The sequence below is a fragment of the Chaetura pelagica genome, unplaced genomic scaffold (assembly GCF_000747805.2).
Source record: "Chaetura pelagica isolate M959 unplaced genomic scaffold, ChaPel_1.0 scaffold272, whole genome shotgun sequence".
In the NCBI taxonomy this organism is placed as follows: Eukaryota; Metazoa; Chordata; class Aves; order Apodiformes; family Apodidae; genus Chaetura; species Chaetura pelagica.
In genome coordinates, this window is record NW_009952445.1 from 426,168 (window position 1) to 443,577 (window position 17,410).

Consider the following 17,410-nt stretch of genomic DNA (forward strand, 5'->3'; position numbering starts at 1 on the left):
GAGAAAACATATGGGTGACAATAGCTAATCGCACCAATCAGCCAGCCTTTTGTTTAAGTTTGGGCAGTTTATCTGAGCCTTTTTGCACATGTTTGATAGGGGTGCCTACATGGCTGCCCCAGGAGTTTAGAGGATGGGTTAGAAACAGTTTGATTCTGGATGAAAGACATTTGACCAAGGCCACTCAGGATGGAGAATGGCAATGTGACATCATTAAGAGTTTGAATAAGACCTTGACTTCACCCCCAGAAGAATTGGACCTCTTGGGTAGTCTTAACGCTACTAATAGTAGCAGGATTGGGGGCTGGGTAAGCTTTGCACCCCCTACAATGGTGCAGCTGAATGTGAGCCAGAAAAGCTGGGCTACAGTAAATTCTGCCCTTGATATCAAAGAGGTCTATCGGCAAACATATACGCAGTGTAATTTGACTGGGCAGCCTGCTTGAAAAGTTGCCTCGAGGTTTGTTTTTGATTTGTGGGGATCGGGCCTGGAACGGCCTCCCAGCCAGCCCGCACGGGGGACCGTGTTACCTGGGTAAGCTAATGGTATTTCATCCTAATATATCTGTGTTAATGCAATGGACTTCACAAGGAAGAGGGAAAAGAGAGTTACATGAGCTAGATTGTAGGGAAGTAGGAAAACCGATTTTTTGGTCATGGTTGTGGACAATATTTACCTCTTTAGTGGTCCCTGGGGCAACCGCAGCCCGGGTCATGGCTACTTTAAAGCAGGTAGCCTGCTGGACTAAAGCTGAGCTTAACACCACCTCTAATATATTGGATCAGCTATCTCAGGGCGTCGCTAGTGTAAACCATGCGGTGCTGCAGAACAGGGCCGCGATCGACTTCCTGTTATTGGACCATGGTCATGGATGTCATGGATGTCATGTTTGAGGGAACGTGCTGTATGAACCTCTCGGATCATTCAGAGTCTATCCATAGAAAGATAGAAGAGTTGAAGAATGGACTGCATAACCTGAGGGAAGATAGTTGGGGACTTGATGCTTGGTTAAGGTCGCTTGGCTTAGGACCATGGGTAGCTAGCATTTTGCATCAGATTTTAGCAATAGGTGTGTTCATACTTATTATACTTGTTTGCTTACCTTGCTTATTGCGATACTTACAGAATAGTATGCAGAATATAGTGAATGCTGTGTTTGAAAAAAGAGGGGGAGATGTTGGGGCCCTGGCTGTGCTGAAAGATTACGAGAAACTTTAGGCAGCCAGAGGGAACAGGCAAGGTTGTTCTCATGGGAACTAGTGAGGCTTTGCTATGAAGAAATCAGGTAGTAAGGTAAACAGGACGGGGAGTTAGATAAAGGGTTTAAAGTAGTGACCAATCAAAAGGGGAATTGAGGTGCGTGAACAATGTATATTAACCAGTTAAGAGCTTTGCTTTGCCGCATGGACAGCGTGCACACTGTCCTGAGACTATATAATCTGTACGCAACTGAATAAACTTGGACTGGACCTACATCACATTGGTGTGCAGTACTCATTCCTGGGTCACCACAGGATATGGACCACGGCAGCTGTCGGCAGCACAGTAGACTGGGAACGTGTACAGCTCCAGGCTTTTTCCTTTGCCTTCATGTGCTTTCAGCTGCCTGGCTCCCAGAGGCTTTCCCTTTTTCTTCCAGGAAGGATCACGCTGAGCAACTGGGCGACAGCAGTGGAGTCAGTCTTGCAGCTGGGGCTGCCCTGGCGCATGCTGAGGCCGCAGCTGGTGCGCAGCACGGCGGACGGTGCACTGGAGTACAAGGGCTGGCTTGATGACTTGGCCCTGGAACAGCGGAGCCAAGAGGTAAAACATCAAAACACAATGCAGGGCAGCTCACAAGACCCCCAGGTGGGGAACCAAGGATGGCATGAAAGGAGAGAGGATGGTTCCAGTTCCTGTATAATCCAAAATCAAGTCCAGGGAAAAGCTTGCGTGAATTCAAGTTGTCCCGAGGTGTTCAGTCCATTGTAGGAATAACTGATGCACGTGCAATAAAACTTAAGTTTTGGATGCAGGTTTTTATGTAGGAGAACTATACTCTATTCTGAGTTGATGCTTCTTAATTACACCCAGCAAAACCAACTCTGCAGTGGTTCAAAAACGTATCCCAAGTCAGTGTCTCCTCTGCTAGCCTGGGAGAGGTCTGTATGGAAGTGACAGGCTGCTGACATGCTGTAATGCAGAGGTGCAGGGAGGGTCCAGTCACCACAAACCTGTTGCATGAGCCACAAACACTGAAGTGCACTGATGGCAAACTCTTGAGAGCAGTATATATTTTTATTTATGGGAAGGTCTGCAGTAACTGCTCAGAGAAAGCTGGGAGCTGTCAGAAGGGTAGAAGGAATGTGACCACGTTGTCTTTCAGCACATCCAGTCAAGCTTGCTGGAAGTCATTTATCGAAACAGATCCAACTTGGAGACCATATTCAGGATCATAGACAAAGATCATTCAGGTAAGCAGGTGTGGAGGGGGTGTTGGTCACTGCATTGTATTCCATTCAGGTAGAGAACTAATGATCTATCAGCAGAACAAAAATGGTGACAAAAGCAATGACAGTAATGCAGCATGCTTGGGATCTTGGGATCTTGCTTTCAAGGAGTCATTTCCACCAAATCACTTTGGGAAAGTGAAAATACAACAGCTTCTGCCTTCTTTTGCTCTTCCAAATTACACTCTCTTCACTGCTTTAAGTTGTATTTTAGCCCACGTTCTTAACACTAGGAAATTCAGTTGCAGCACATGAGGTGGACAAGAGATCAAACCTGAGCAGGGGTCCCTCCTTGTATGCTGAGCAGGGACTGACTGGCAGCAGTGCCCATGGTGACCTTGTGCTGAGGTGGCTGTGCCTTCCTTCTCCACAGGTCTCATCTCATTTGAGGAGTTCCACCAAACCTGGAAGCTGTTCAGCTCCCACATGAACATTGAACTCACGGACGATGGCATCAACGACCTAGTTCGCAGCATTGATTTCAACAGGGATGGAAACATCGACTTCAATGAGTTCCTCGAAGCCTTTCGCCTTGTCAGGCAGTCCCAGTAGGGAGAACCTGAGAAGGGCTGCCATACAGGCTCTAGGATCTTTCTCTTTCACATGTTATGAATGGAATTTTTTTTAGGGGGGAAGAGGGGGGCTAATAAACAAAGTTATTCTGCCTGGATGGTGTTTGAGTTGTTTCTGCTGTACAAACTCTTACTGCAGAGAATCCTGTATCTCTGTTTCAGTGATTTTTGTCATGAGGAAAAATGGCAGCTCTCTCTCTACTGCACGTAATAGCCACCTGCTCTGCAGTACTTGGTACCAGTTAGATTTAAGGGAAGTGACCTTTAATTTTAGTTTGGGGACTGAGGCAGCTAAGCAGCTCTGTAGTTTCGGGTTTGATAGCCTGTTACCTGCAGTGCCTGGAGGAGCGTGAAGTGTGTTAACCTGGAGTTGTTGGCAGTTCCCTTGCTTTGATGATGAAGCTAAGAAAGAGCCAACACCATGCACGAGTTATTACAAAGTCAGACTGAATTTATTATTCCCCGGCAATTAAAAAAAAGGCAAAAGACAACGTGTGGACATTCAGTTGTTATTTGAGGGGTAGCAAAGCTTTAACTCACATATGTAAAGCAACAAAACAATAACCTTCAGCTCCTTGCAGTTCAAAGGAAGGAAAGAAACTGGAAACACAAACTTCCTGCAGCTTGCCCCAGTAAACTAGTGGTACTGCAGAGACTGACACAGTTACAGCAACATACATATCTGTCATGATTTAAATCAGCTGTTTACATAATGATGTTACTTGGCTCTTTTGAAAAAAATGCAGACAGGGCCTAAGCTTTCCACAAACCAAGTGGAACAGAGTTCCCTTGGCACTGCACTTCTAGGACAATGCTGTTGTAAAAAAAAAAAAAAAAAGGAAAAAAGAAAAAAAAATGTACAATAGTACATATAGTTTTATCATAAACCAATACCTGAACAGATTCAGTTTTCCTTCTGTTGTTAAAGCATATACAGCTTTACAAAATAGAAACCTTCCAAAGGTCAAGTTCAAAAGCTTAGAAGAGGCTTTGCTAATTCTAAAGATAACAACCAAAATACCACTGCTCCTAGAAGGTACATGTTTTATTTTACCTCAACAGTTTTAGCCTTGGAAGGTGAACCATGAACTTGAGCAACATTCTGTGTAAGCCCAGCACCAGTCAACTGAAGACTCCTCCTCTGATGGGAAGACTCTCGTTCAGCCCATGCTCTATAAGTTTGATGTCCTCCAAGTCATCCTTTATGATGCTAATTAGGTGACTCAGGCCCTCCTGCTGCTGCTTCAGATGCTGCAGATAGTTTAAAAACCAGCATGAGCATAGTTCAACTTCACAGATTTTAAGTATTATTTCCCAAAGCTGGCATGTCTGGTGGCCTTGGCACATTGAAAAACCTGGCGTAATTTCTTAGAAAGACAGAAAAACAGCCTAACCGCATAGAGTGGTTTTGTCCAATACCTTGACACTGTCACTGAGAAAAACAGTAAGGACTTAATTACCAAACAGTTACAAAACCACGACATTTTCTATATATTTTCCAAGTTAGTCTGTAGCTGGCTTAAACTACAAAGTTCAGGGAGTATCTCAGGATGCTACCAGCAATACTTACTTGCTTGATTTCCCTTAAGAGGTCTGCATCTATGTAATAGCGCTCTTCAGCACGCACTGCTCCAAAGTGGTTTTGCATCCTGATTTGGGACATGAGCTCATTCAGTCTGCCCTGGGAAGAGAAACAGGCTTACATCAGACATAAGTTTTCTACTTCCGTCAGAGCTCCAGCAGGTACCACTTCAAGTCAAGACATTCAAAGGGCAAGCAACTCCAACACTTCTAAGTACTCAAAAATACTTAATCGCTGAACAGTGATGCAGCAAAGAGACTGACACTACAAGCTAGCAACCTGCTGGACTTCTCTTCTGAAAGATTTCCACAATAAATACATCTGCATGGTTTGGAAAGCTTACATTCTTTTGTGAGACAAAAACAGAGGTGTTGGCAAAATTCTATTAACTACTCACCTTGAACTGCGTAGGTGCGTTAAGTTCGCACTGAATGGTGTCTAACTGTACACGAAGCTGCTCTTCCTCTGCTTGAATTGCATAGCCACTTTTCCTCTGGATCTCCTGCTTTATTAACACCTACAAAAGAAGCCTTTGAGGTTCACTAGAAAAGACTTTGCACACCTCTTTCCTATCCATATGTCTCTTTGCCTTTCCTCCAGCACATCTCTCATCAGATTTGTTCTGATGAACAAAGCAGTAAGAGACACTGCACATCTGACAGCTCTGCCTGTTACTTAAAGCAGTACCATTTCAATGCAGTCAGAATTTAATTTTCAACACAGGCCATGGACAGGACATCCTGTCCCCTCTCAGTTTGCCTTCTGGCACCAGGCTGTGTGTAAGAGTGAGTTATTTAGACTGTGTTACCTGTAATGTTCTGTGAGAAAGTGCCATCAGTTTCCTTTTATACTGTGCAATCTTTGCCATAGTTGTTGTTTGGTTTTTCTGCAGCTCACTGATATCTTCTGATATTATCTGCAGAGAAGACGAAGTCAGTTGGAAGTCATAAGCAATTTCTGATAATAGAACACACTACTCCACATTTGAAACCAGGAGATTCAAAACAGTATTCAATCCAAGCATCCTCTTCAAGATGCTTTCAGAAAGCTTTTTGCTAGACTGCTGCTGTTCTGGTTTCTATTTATTTTCATATGCAACTGGGATTTTCCAAAGGCATTAAAATACTAGGTACACAAATGAAGTCTGTGATACGACAACTTAATTCAGCTGGTTTGAATCAGCCTATAACCACACCATGGGATTGAACCTGAAGAAAAATAAAACAATGCAAGCCAAAACAAAGGCTCCTTTTCTGGACACAAGATGTAATTACTGGATGTATTAACAAATAATGATAGGGAGTCACAACGTCACATATGTGGTTCCAGTTTTGGTTTTCAACACACAGGAGGCACAGGGGGAGGCTGATTTAATAGCATATCCTTTTTCAACTGTAAGCAGTCATGATAAGAGATTAAACACCTTACATCTAATCGAGTTTGATGCTGTTTGGTCATCTGATCTTGGACCTTCAATCTTCTCAACAGTTCCTTGAAACCCACCATTGGTACAGGAATAAGCCTACAAGAATACAAATATGTCTTACAACATCTTTTATATTAGACATGTGGTATGGATTAATAATTCTGAGTTTAAAGTTACAGATAACCTTACATTACAGATGGCCTATCATAAATTAAAATAATACACAAAATATACCTTGTTTTGGTAAGTTCTACAGTTCTTACTATTCCTAACCGCCTGTTCCTTTTCATAATTAAATCAGCATAAGTTACCTGTAATGACTGAAAGGTACAAGGATACATCACTTTCAGCTGGAGGATTAAAGAAAATCATAATGGTTGCAAAAAAAAAAATAAGGTCACAATAACTAGTCCATATAATGTAGGGCACCATAACTTGAAGTAATGCAAGTGAGGCTCTTTATCCTGACAACCTTTAAGCAACCTAATGGATAAAGGGATTAGACAAACATTTCTAGTAATCCTCACTGCTTCAAATGAGATCAGCACTTGACAAAGTTATTCTCTAATTTACGAGCTGCCTGAAGGGTACTACACAATGTTATACATTTCTCCCCTTTCCAAGTCTTCTTTTAATACTTGGACATACTATTAGACTTACTTGTCAGGATCAGGATTATCAACTTTGGCTTGTTCCCATATAATAGGATCAACACCTTAAAACAAAAAAACAAATTTTTAAATATGGATATATCTGAATAAATATCACATCTTACAGCTGCTAGGTGGGAAAAATACTAGGATATACACGAACCCTACGAACTATGTCAATCTGAATGACAGTTACTATAAATTAAGGTTAATTAAACAAGGGTAGTTCTTAAAAATCTTCGTCCTTTACTGTGGCAGTAAGTTCAGTCCAAAAGGCTGTCAAGTACTTCTACTGGTATGAAAGCATGAGGGAGGAACAACCCACAGGTGACCAGACAATCCATACTTCAAAGGGAAAACTCCTATAATTTCCATTGTATTCTACGTTTGGGTCATCTTTCCTCTTCAAGTTGTTTATTGTGGTTTTTTTTTCATAATGAAAAATACCAGTGATTAAGTAATCAAAGCAACAAATAAGTTGGCAAAATAATCCCAGTAGGAATCACAATGATTCCTACTGGGATTTGTCTAATGATTTTATCTGTTGACAGAAAGAACAGTTGCTTGTTTTGCCACTAACTCCTTCATCAAATAAATACATAAAATAAAAGCAGCCTAATTGTGCATGTACATCAACTTCATGATGACAGTTATTACATTCTCCAAACCTCCCTGCAAATCAAATCAGTGTATAAAATCTGTAACATTCTTCACTGCACAACACCCCTCATAGAACATACTGTCTTTGTATAAAAATTTATCTCTCAAGCTGTGGCTGCTTCTCTCGAGCTAAACACTGACACCTCTTCTTGCACATCTTACTGGTTGAGTAGCCAGCCTACAAATACCAGCTTCCTTCTCAGTCAAGGACCGAAAAGCTAACCTCAAACACTGTTACACAGGCCTTATGATACACCTCCAGTACTAAAGGAAGCCAACTTGCACAGAGCAACTACTTCCTGACACTGCAGCCGTTGGAAGACACTGCTGCTTGTCTCTGATTTTTCTGCAAGAGTAGGCCAGGCTTTTTTGCAAACCTTTGCTGTGTTTTTAAACATTGTGACCCTGCTGATCACACTACATGTTGTCTGCTGGAAGGCACAGGCTGCTTTCCCTGACCCCAGTGCAAGGCCTCACTGCAAGGACTACATTCGATTCTGTGTAGACACAGAGAATAAGATACAATTATCCTACGAAATGGCATAAACAGCACTTAAGTACTCTAAAACAAAGCTGTGTATATGCTCCCTGTGGCCACTGATACAGGTTAAGTGACATCTCCTCCCTCAAAAACTAGGAAGTGAACACAGAATGTGATTATTCTGATCTTTAGCCTTTTTTTTTCTCCATTGGACAAGTTTGAGCATATGGTAGTGTGAGACAAATGCTACCTGTCTTGGTGCTACAGTTAAAACTGTACAGCATGCCAGAATGCCCTGGAAACTCTTGTACTTTTATAAGATGTTTTCCAGTGGTGCCGGCACCTGAGTTTTTCCCAGAGACCCAAAAAAGCTGCAGCAGAGAGGCCCAGTGTGCCCCTGTGCAGCCCTAGACCACATACCAGCAGGAGGGTTCTGCAGCAGCTGTTTGACTTGTGCTGGGGAAAGCTCTGTTCTGGCCATGGAGAGGCTGACCCCCAGCTGCTGCAGGGAGGACTTTATGTTGGCTTGTTCAAAGTGGGCGTAGAGGGTGGTTGCGGGGACTCTCCTCGATGTGCCGTTGGGTGAGCGTTCGACAACGTAAATGATCACTTCTGTCCTGAGCAAGACAAAACGTGTGCTGTCAGAAACAGGCCAGCAGTGCACAGAAACTAACACAATAAAGAACCACCCTAAATCCAAGTTACCACTCCTCTCAGCTGACTGATAACTTCCTTTAGCAGCTGAGATATGAAGTACAGTAAGTCTAGGGTTTATCACAGCAAGGCAGAAAGAGGAAAGTTGTAAATATCCTATAAAATTACATGATTCCCCCACAGTTTTAACAACTATATTACATATTGATACTAGTACTACACCTAAGAACAACTTTTGGTCTTTAAAAAAGAAGGAACAATGTGTGGGGAAGTCAGAAGCAGAGATGTCAGTGTGCTCTAACACAGCACACGCAGAATCCGACAGCTCAACTAGCCTTGGAACAGCTTCCCACTGAAACTGTTACGTGAAACACTATGAAGACCATACACCTCAGTGCCCCTCCACTTTATGCAAGACCAAGTGAAGAACACCTCACGAAGAACACCTGGCTTCTCAAATACTGTTTATCTCACTCTCATGGTTAGCATCCTCAGCTCCAATTTTTGCTGCTGAGCAGGTCCAGAGAAACGTGTTTCCTGACCTGAGGCCCTCATCTGTGCACTCCAGCAAAAAAGCAAGTAACATACATAGGAAAAGATACTGCACTGAACATCTTAAGGAAAAGCAACATGAAGGAATAAGAGACACAAAATCAAACTCAGGGTGAACAGACGTAAAATCAAAGAGAAAGGAAGACAGAATAGACTAAGCACCAACCCTTTATAACGTGCAATACCAGACAAAAAGGCAAAACCACAGAAAGTTCACATACTGGTCATCTGGCATTGTTTTAACCCCTTCTACATTGACAGTGAGGGTCTGGTTTCCTCCCAGAATTTTGTGCAGTGATTCCACGAGCTGCTGCTGCTGGCTTCGAATATCTGCTTCTTTTCTGTTAAAGACCAAGACCACGAGGCCGTCTTCATCTTTGTTGTTGGGCATTAAACTGTAACCCACAGCCTGCAAATAAACAAATAAAAATTGGTGATACATTACTTAGCAAAGCATACCTGTGTGGCATGAAGGAGAAGGGCTAAATCCCTTAAGTTTTAGAGCAACTGGCTAAAAAAATAAGTTACAAGATATTCAGAGATGCAGAAGCATAAAAATCAAGCCCTCTTTAAAATGCTCACAAGGCCACCAGTATAGCAGCTTTTAAAACAGTGCACTCTCTATCTTAAAAAAAACAACATGGACTGGGAGATACCAGCTCAGCAGGGTATTTATGCTATTTCAGAGCAGATATCAACCAGAAACATTTTACAAGTTTACACCTTTTTTAAGTGACAAAGTGAAATAGAGAACTAGACTTTAATACACAAAAGCTACTAGAGTTCCAGTAGAGTTTTACATCACATTTTCAGATGTCTGAAGGAAAAGCAGTTACTGACATAACCTTATTTAAAGATAAACCAACTACAAATATGGAATTCTTAGCATTTTCCTACTGTAGGTCTGGACAGTTTGACTGGCAGCACAAGCCAAAATATGGACATACAGTATTTCTACTAGCTAAGATATGCATCAAGTAAAGTTATCACACAAGAATTTGGGACAGCCAATTTTCCTTGTGTTAGCAAGTGTCATGGTTTCTTTGTACAATTGCTCACGCAGCAAGGTTAGATGTTTAATTCAACATTATCTACTATATCAACACTATAATGTAACTCTGTGTTAAGTGCTTTCCCTGCTAAAAAAACCCCACCCTGTCAGCTCCAGGGTAAACTCCACGTGACTTGTAAGAAAGACTTAAACTGCTCATTACAAGCAAAAGCAACGTGGCAGTTTTTCATCTTGTCTTGCCTATGAACTGGTGACATGTTGGACAGTGGGTGCTTTTTAAGGCCTGACACTGTATGTGGGTAACTTGCACCTTTCCCCTTGTGCAAGTTTAGCTGAAGAGAGAAATGAGCTGGGGATGTGCCCCAGAGCCTGGTCTGTGTCAGCAGAGGGTGACTCCTCATGATGGTGAGCCCTGCAGAACCAGCCTTCTTCGGCTGGGCCATCCTGTCCCAGAACAACTGAGTGACAGCTAAGGAAGAATCCAGTTCTGTAAGGGGAACTCTGCCTGAGGGAAACCTCACCTTTTTAAGGAAAGACTTCTAAGTTACTGGTATCACACCCGTCCCTGATTTAAGCTACCTGTTCCTTCTGAGGCCTCAGAAGAAAAACACAAATAAAAAAAAACTCCAAACCCACCTTCAAACAATCACCTACTGTTTTTTAAGCACATCCCTTTTACCTTCCCAGTTGTGAAAGACGCCCCCCTTGTGGGAAAAGACTTGCCAAGACTTGGAAGACTAAACTGCATTATGTGTGAAGCAGTTCTCAGATCATACATACATGAATACTATGGTATTTGTATTTAGACAAAATAGATACGTATTTCACAACTTCTTTATGAAATTCAGTATTTTCAAACTGTAACAGATTTTTTACTTTGTTTACTTCCCATACCTCAGAAGTACACTTTTCTTGCTTCTGGATGCTTCTCATTTGTTCCAGAGCTGAAACTGTGTACAAGTGGGTTCCTTGAATACCAATTAAATCCTTTGGGTTCATTCTTATCACATGTCTGATGCTTACAGAGGCAATAGATCAAATGAGTTTATGATGCGTTGCTGCAATACCTGTGCTAACAACTTCTCCACTGTTTTCTTTAGGCACCCACCTTTGCCAGCATACATGGGACTTTCCAATATTTCACTTAGCTAAGTGAGTTCATAATGGCATCAGTAAGACTCAAGGCATAGGGACAAAAACCTAGTCGATGGCATTGACTGACTTGAGAGGAAAACTTCTGCTTTTGAGACATGAAACTAAAATTATTGATTTTGCAGCATACAACTTACACTTGCCCATTTTTCAAATCCCAGAAAACTCTAAAGCCATTCCAGGCAACAAGAAAGTAAGATTTCAGGTGCATAATCTACAAAATATTCAAGGTAATACCTAAAAAGGTTATGCATCAGAAGCCAAACATTTACTATGCAAGTACTTGGTCACTGTGAAGATTTCATAAAAGTGTCACAATGTGCAAAATCAAAACTGGACTTAATTAGGTATTAACCTACATTTGGGTTAGAAAGTTTTAACTTCAAAGAATCAGCTTGGGAAAGGAGGGTATCACCATGCCTGACCCAAATCCAGTTCCAGGTCTGAAGCTTAGCAAGAAAGTCAGCAGGGGCAAGATTTGTGGAGAATGAAAATCTACATACTCTTTGTTGACAAGAGAAGCAAGAGCTGGAACTGCTGATAATACTATACAAGGAATGGAGTCAGCTCTAGTACTGGCAAGGATAAAGGCAGATGAAGGCTGGTGTATTTAAAATGGTTTGCAGGGGCCAGGATCATAGAGGGTTTTACTACTGTAGGCAAAGTAATAAAAGACACCCTGATGTTCTTATTTCACATGTTAACAGTTTCTTTCAGACATGAAGGTTATTTCAAATAGTTTCTCTAATATTGTAACCTAATCAAATACACATTAAAATTAATTTCCAGAAATCTGCTCCAACCACACACACTAAGCTGAATATCATAGTTGAATTTATCATAGAAAAAGATTAGTTTCACGATCCACTCATCACCTCCACAACACCCAGATTTCCAGCATCTATTCATCTCCAAACCTTTTAATCAGCATGCATTGGAATTGTGTGCATTGCCTGGAAAAATACTGTTTCAGAATGCTCTTATCAGTAACAAAATCTGATTTAATGCTGATGAGACACTCAGCAAGCAGAGCAACTGCTTCAAAACTCTTTCTGGGCAGTTGGACAATTCCATACCTTAAACCTGCAAAAGGGGTTTTCCTGCGTGAACTCCACTGGAGCAATGTTATTGTTGAAGTACCCTTTGCCTGTTCCCCAGAAGGCCTGAAGCTGGTTCCATTTTGCCAAAATAGCATCTCTCTCATCCCCTAAGAGCGTGGGAGCTGAGAGGGCACTGGCTGTATTGATGAGCTGGTTCGACTGGGCCGGTGTCTGAGCAGGCTGGCTGAACAAGCCACCTCCTAGTGCTGTATTGGATGAAGAAAAACAAATTAACTCCTTTACTGACCAAGAGAGACTCATTTCTAACATGTACCATCTGCACATCCCTGGTATCACATCTGTCCACATTTTGAAAAGCAAAATAAATGCGCAGAACAAATAAATCAAACTGTTGTTGCTTTCTAAATGTCTTTTGACACTCAGCCTTCATCAGTAACAGAAGTTCCTGAAGGCCAAAGTTAGAAGATTCTTTTTTTCTTTTAAAAAGACAACTATAATAACCCATGACATGATCTAACATCCTTGGTATCTGAACCTGAAGGGTAGATTTGTTATTATAAATTCAGTGGACTCACAGGCTGCAGCTGGTCATTAACCAGCTCATATTTAAACTAAAATCAACACTGTTTTTCTCCCCTTTACAGTAATGCTATGACTGCTGACACTGGTCTAAAAACTACTCTCTACCACTGCCAAACCAGAAGGGTGAATATTGTTGTTGGAAACTCAAAGAGTAAAGCTCAGAAACTTGCTGGAGGTCCAGTTTAAGAAAAAGACAAGGATTGTAAACGTAGGCACTTCAAAAGCCTTATTTCTGGGAAGTCTCCATCAATCAATCATTAAGTGTAACAGCCTCCTTTGATAATTTACTTTTGTCCCACTACTTGTGCTCCTTTCACAGCCTCATGCTTTGTTTGCTAATGAAGGGGTAAATCAAGAGAAGGCCATACTTACTGGTCTGTTGCTGCTGGGTACCAAAGCCTCCAAAGCCTAGCCCAGTTCCCAACCCACTACCCAAGCCAGTTCCAGTTCCCGTGCCAAAACTAGCACCAAATCCAAAGCCTTTGTTCTGGGTAGCACCAAAGAGTCCTGGGGAAATAAGCAAAGAATTAGTGAGAAAAAGAGGAGAACAGTACCCATGAAATGCAAAACATTACTGAGAATGGGCTGAGTCCCTACTGGTCATTCTAAAGCAAACACTTTCAGACTTGTGCTCTTACCGCTGGTGCCTGTGTTGGTGGGAGCAGAAAAACTAAAGGCTGGTGCTACAGTGGTGGTCGTTGTCCCAAATCCTCCAAATGCACCTAACAAACAAAGTTTGTAAGTCAGACAGAGGCACATTGTGAGTTGCAGCTGTACACAACGTGACAATAAACTGCACGCTTCGAGGGGTGTTAGGAGGAAAGATGTTGACAGATGGATGACTTATGTCACAAGCATGTAGTTTACATGATCATGGCTATCGAGTTCACTGGCTGAGGAAATGGATGAGGAAACATGAACTAGAAAGCCAAAAGATCTATGATGTGTCAAGAAAGCAAATAAAAAAGCAGCAGTTAACGAACATCCTGTTCCTTTACCAGCACAATGTGCTTTCCTTAATGACAGACACCACTAATGACTAGTATTTCTTAAATTCACTCTTAGGAATACTTCTAGTCAACGTTGCTGCTAAGTGTTTAATAAATTATCTGATGTTTTGTGAGCTTACTCAACATTCTTAGCCTCTTCAAAGCAAAACCAGAAACAAATCAACCAAGGCACACAACCTGTGCCTACACAGGAATGCTGTCAAAGCAACATTTTTTTCCACACACAGGTAAAATTCTACAAGGTTCTTTTTTTTTTTTTAAGCCTAATTTCCCTGTCATCCTCCCCATTAAATCTCATTTTGAGGTTCCACCACTATCAGAGAAGGTAAATGCAAAAGCAGTCAGCTTCTGCAGATTTTCAGGAAAACCAGTCACTGGCTAGCAGGTGGAGACCTGAGTGAGTGCCTGAGCTCCACCCTACCAGAGAGAGCCTCAAGAAACCCATCTTCACATCTGCCCCTTTGGAAGAGGTGCCCCAGTACAGGGCAGCTGTGCCAAGACAGGTGCATGAGGCTGCAGAGGTGCTGGATGTCACCACACCATTGCTTTGCTACAGTGGCATCAATGCACCACAGGCCCAAGGTGCAACTTGTGGACATCTGACTAGCCCTTAAGAACCAAGTCAGTCTGTTTCAACCTGGCTTTGCATGCATTCAAATTAAGATAGGCAATCTGCTACCAGGGATTTGTCCAAATGATGCTGCCACTGCTAACTCATGTCAATAAAAAAGTCTCTTTAACCTACTGCACTTACCACCCTCTTGTATGGAAACAAAATAAAAAGCTTAAATCAAGTTAACATGCAATCAGTCCTACCAGCAAGTGAGAAACTCTAGTGGGGGTACCATCAGATGACACAACTTTTAGGTAGCTTTGTACAATTTAGCTATCCTTTCTTGAAAAATGATCTCAGAGTGCAAACTGCCAAACAAAACTAAGCACCCAAGTTCTCTCCTGGAGTAGCTAAAATTCAGTTTAAGAATTACAGTTCAATAGTGTTCATAAAAAAACAACAACAAAACAAACAAAACCCAAACCAAAATCAGGTCCCTCAAGTGCACAAAAGAAGGTAAGAGTACATGTACACAGGGAGCAATAACACTGTGGAATGAATGTAATTCCTATATGAGCAGTGGCAACAAGACCCCATGGGCTAATTCTACAGGAATGAAGCATTATAAATCCATACAGTTAAGCATTTTTCTATGAAATGGAAAAGATTTAACTTGAAATTATACCAGCTGATTACTCAGAACTGATGGATCTACATGGGGCCATGAATGGTTTTCTTAAACCAATACCCAGCACACACACCATGCTGATGGCCCTCCCAGAAGCCCAGGGAATCTCTTCAGCAGCACCTGGGATGGGTGCTGCTTCAGGGTGTGGAATGGCATTTAGGAAACAGAGATCACAGCCAGGGCTGCTCACTTTGTGCTGATCGTATAAAATTTGTTTCTCCACAGAAACTGTTTGATGCATAGTGTGTTCATGAGAGCCAAGGGAAGGCCAATGAAGAGACACAGGGGAAGGTGAAAAACATGACTGCAGTAGTCCAAGAATCTCATGTTGGGAAATGGGGTGTTAGGGACCAGCTCTGCAATTGCTCATGATTGCCTGGATCTGAAGGGAGAACTGATGTTGCCCTTTTGCTGGGTAATCAAGGCTCAATTTTAGACTGGGTCAGACTGACAGGTTACCACAACTCATTTCCATTTCAGAGACTGAGTATTTGGTATGTGGTTATTTTTCCCCAACAGCTATTTCTTGAGAATTTAACAGGCAAAACCCCTGACAGGCCCATAGTTCTCAAACCCATTCCACTTCCAGAGCTTTTATCTCCAGTCTTCACTGGATACAAAGATTAGTACTTAACACAAGATTCTCAGTCAGGAACGTAATTCTTGGACCCCTGCTATTTACATTTATTACAGAACAAGTATTTATGTATTATCTACCTGCACTTGCCAGACTGTTACCAAAATTGAATGGTGGAGTTGAGGTAGTAGAAACACCGAAATTCCCAATATTAAAATTCACTGCAGGATTAGCAGTTAATCCGAAACCCCCAAAATTAAACCCACTGGCAGTGGAGTTTGTAGTTTCAAGCCCACCAAATCCTGACGAGCGGGAAGCAGAAAAAGAGCAAGGTAACATTAGTTGTAAGTAAGAGGTAGGTTCAGGAAAGAAAAGCTGAAACATTTTTCCATCACCACAGACAAGACAAGAATAGTTAAAAACAAGAGTAAGATATTAAATGGCATTAAACATTATTTATTGAACACAAGGAGGGCAGTTAAAGCTGTTTAACCCACTCTCCCTACATCACTGCTGTAAGTGTGCTACTCTTCAACTACACTCCATATAAAGCAGCCAACATTTTTCCTACCTTATTTCAAAGCTATACATGACAATATCCATGTGACTGAACACTGCTTTTAACAGTAATTTTCAACTGCCTAAAATTGCTTGATACAGCTGCATCTGTACCAGTTTAACTAACAGTAACATAATTATTTCATAAACTATCAGGAAGGCAAGAATAAACCATCTTTGTGCTCATATAAAAGCAGCAATACCAGAACCACCACAAAACACAACTCTAGCAGCTGAGGCACCACGTGCCTCAAATACTCCAGGGTTGACTTACTCAAGTTCTGTTCTCAACATCTGTCCACTTCAGCACTTGCTGGTGTCTTACCTGATGCATCCAGGTCTTTCAGTGCTAAGAAAAATGGGCTAACACAGAAGATCCCAGATTCCCTCCCCAGGAGCAGCTGGGAACAGGTTCATGCTAGACAGACAGATACTGGAAAGTCCTGGGGTATAATTCCAGAATTCCCTCTTACACTGCTCTGCAAGCACAATAAATCTTTTAACAGTGTACAAGCAGCACAAGGTCATGTTTTACTTTAAGATGGAGCCAGAAAGTTTAAACAGTCCGAGCAAAAGCTCACAGAGAATAGCTGAGGCTAATTGCACTGGGGATGAGCCCTGTTCAAAGGGCTTCTTCAGAGTCCCACTCTCAAAAGCCAATAAAGAACTATTTCACTAAGTGAGAGTAAGGAAGGCTCTGGCCTGCATTTCACCAAGACTGACAGTAAAACTGTAAGAGGGTAAAAACTAATAAAACACTTTCTCCAAGTTAACCAGTGTCCTCTACACTGCTCCAAACTGCAGGAGCATCTCTTCCAGCGAGGGTCACTCCTGCAGTCTGAGCCATCAGGTGTCCCTGCCCACGCAGGGGGTCAGAACCAGCCGGTCTTCGAGGTCCCGTCCAACCCGAACCGTTCCATGACTCCCTGATTCCATAACCCAGGGGAGCTGGCACCACTCCCCAGGCCCCACCGTGCCCACCACCTGCCTGCCCCACGGCATAAGGCCTCTTTTTTGGGGCAGGATCAAGCCCGGGTAAAACTCCCGCCACGGCCCCGCCCGCACCACCCGGGAGAAGCCAAACACCCCAACAAGAACCCGGGGCCGGTACCGCTCGGACCCCACGTCTGCCCGAAGGAAGCGGGGGGGG

At 42.3% G+C, this 17,410-nt stretch overlaps 2 protein-coding genes across 2 annotated transcripts in view; one reads left to right on the forward strand and one right to left on the reverse strand.

Annotated features, from left to right (window-relative positions):
• Window positions 1–3,062, forward strand: part of PPEF2 (protein phosphatase, EF-hand calcium binding domain 2) — a 21,782-nt gene extending 18,720 nt beyond the window's left edge. Inside the window, exons 14-16 of the mRNA XM_010008533.1 lie at window positions 1,641–1,804; window positions 2,367–2,454; window positions 2,864–3,062. Coding sequence (XP_010006835.1) covers window positions 1,641–1,804; window positions 2,367–2,454; window positions 2,864–3,042 — 431 coding nt within the window. The 3' untranslated portion in view covers window positions 3,043–3,062. The remainder of the gene's footprint in view (window positions 1–1,640; window positions 1,805–2,366; window positions 2,455–2,863) is intronic.
• Window positions 3,063–3,895: 833 nt separating this feature from the next.
• Window positions 3,896–16,086, reverse strand: NUP54 (nucleoporin 54kDa). Its single transcript, XM_010008522.1, has 12 exons — window positions 15,843–16,086; window positions 13,513–13,596; window positions 13,247–13,381; window positions 12,308–12,537; window positions 9,289–9,476; window positions 8,282–8,478; window positions 6,731–6,785; window positions 6,073–6,166; window positions 5,453–5,560; window positions 5,042–5,161; window positions 4,633–4,743; window positions 3,896–4,313 (listed from the first exon to the last, which is right to left on the reverse strand). Exons 1-12 carry the CDS (start codon window positions 16,084–16,086, stop codon window positions 4,185–4,187), a joined length of 1,695 nt encoding a protein of 564 aa, XP_010006824.1. The 3' UTR covers window positions 3,896–4,184.
• Between the last annotated feature and the right edge of the window lie 1,324 nt (window positions 16,087–17,410).

Bases quoted from the DNA above. Each gene is read 5' to 3' on its own strand.
- NUP54 (XM_010008522.1), bottom strand. From the start codon at position 16,086: ATGTTTCAGCTTTTCTTTCCTGAACCTACCTCTTACTTACAACTAATG. The intron at 13,382-13,512 runs GTAAGAGCACAA...TTATTTCCCCAG, and splicing joins CACCAACACAGGCACCAGCG to GACTCTTTGGTGCTACCCAG. The intron at 9,477-12,307 runs GTATGGAATTGT...GTTTATTTGCAG, and splicing joins ACCCCTTTTGCAGGTTTAAG to GCTGTGGGTTACAGTTTAAT.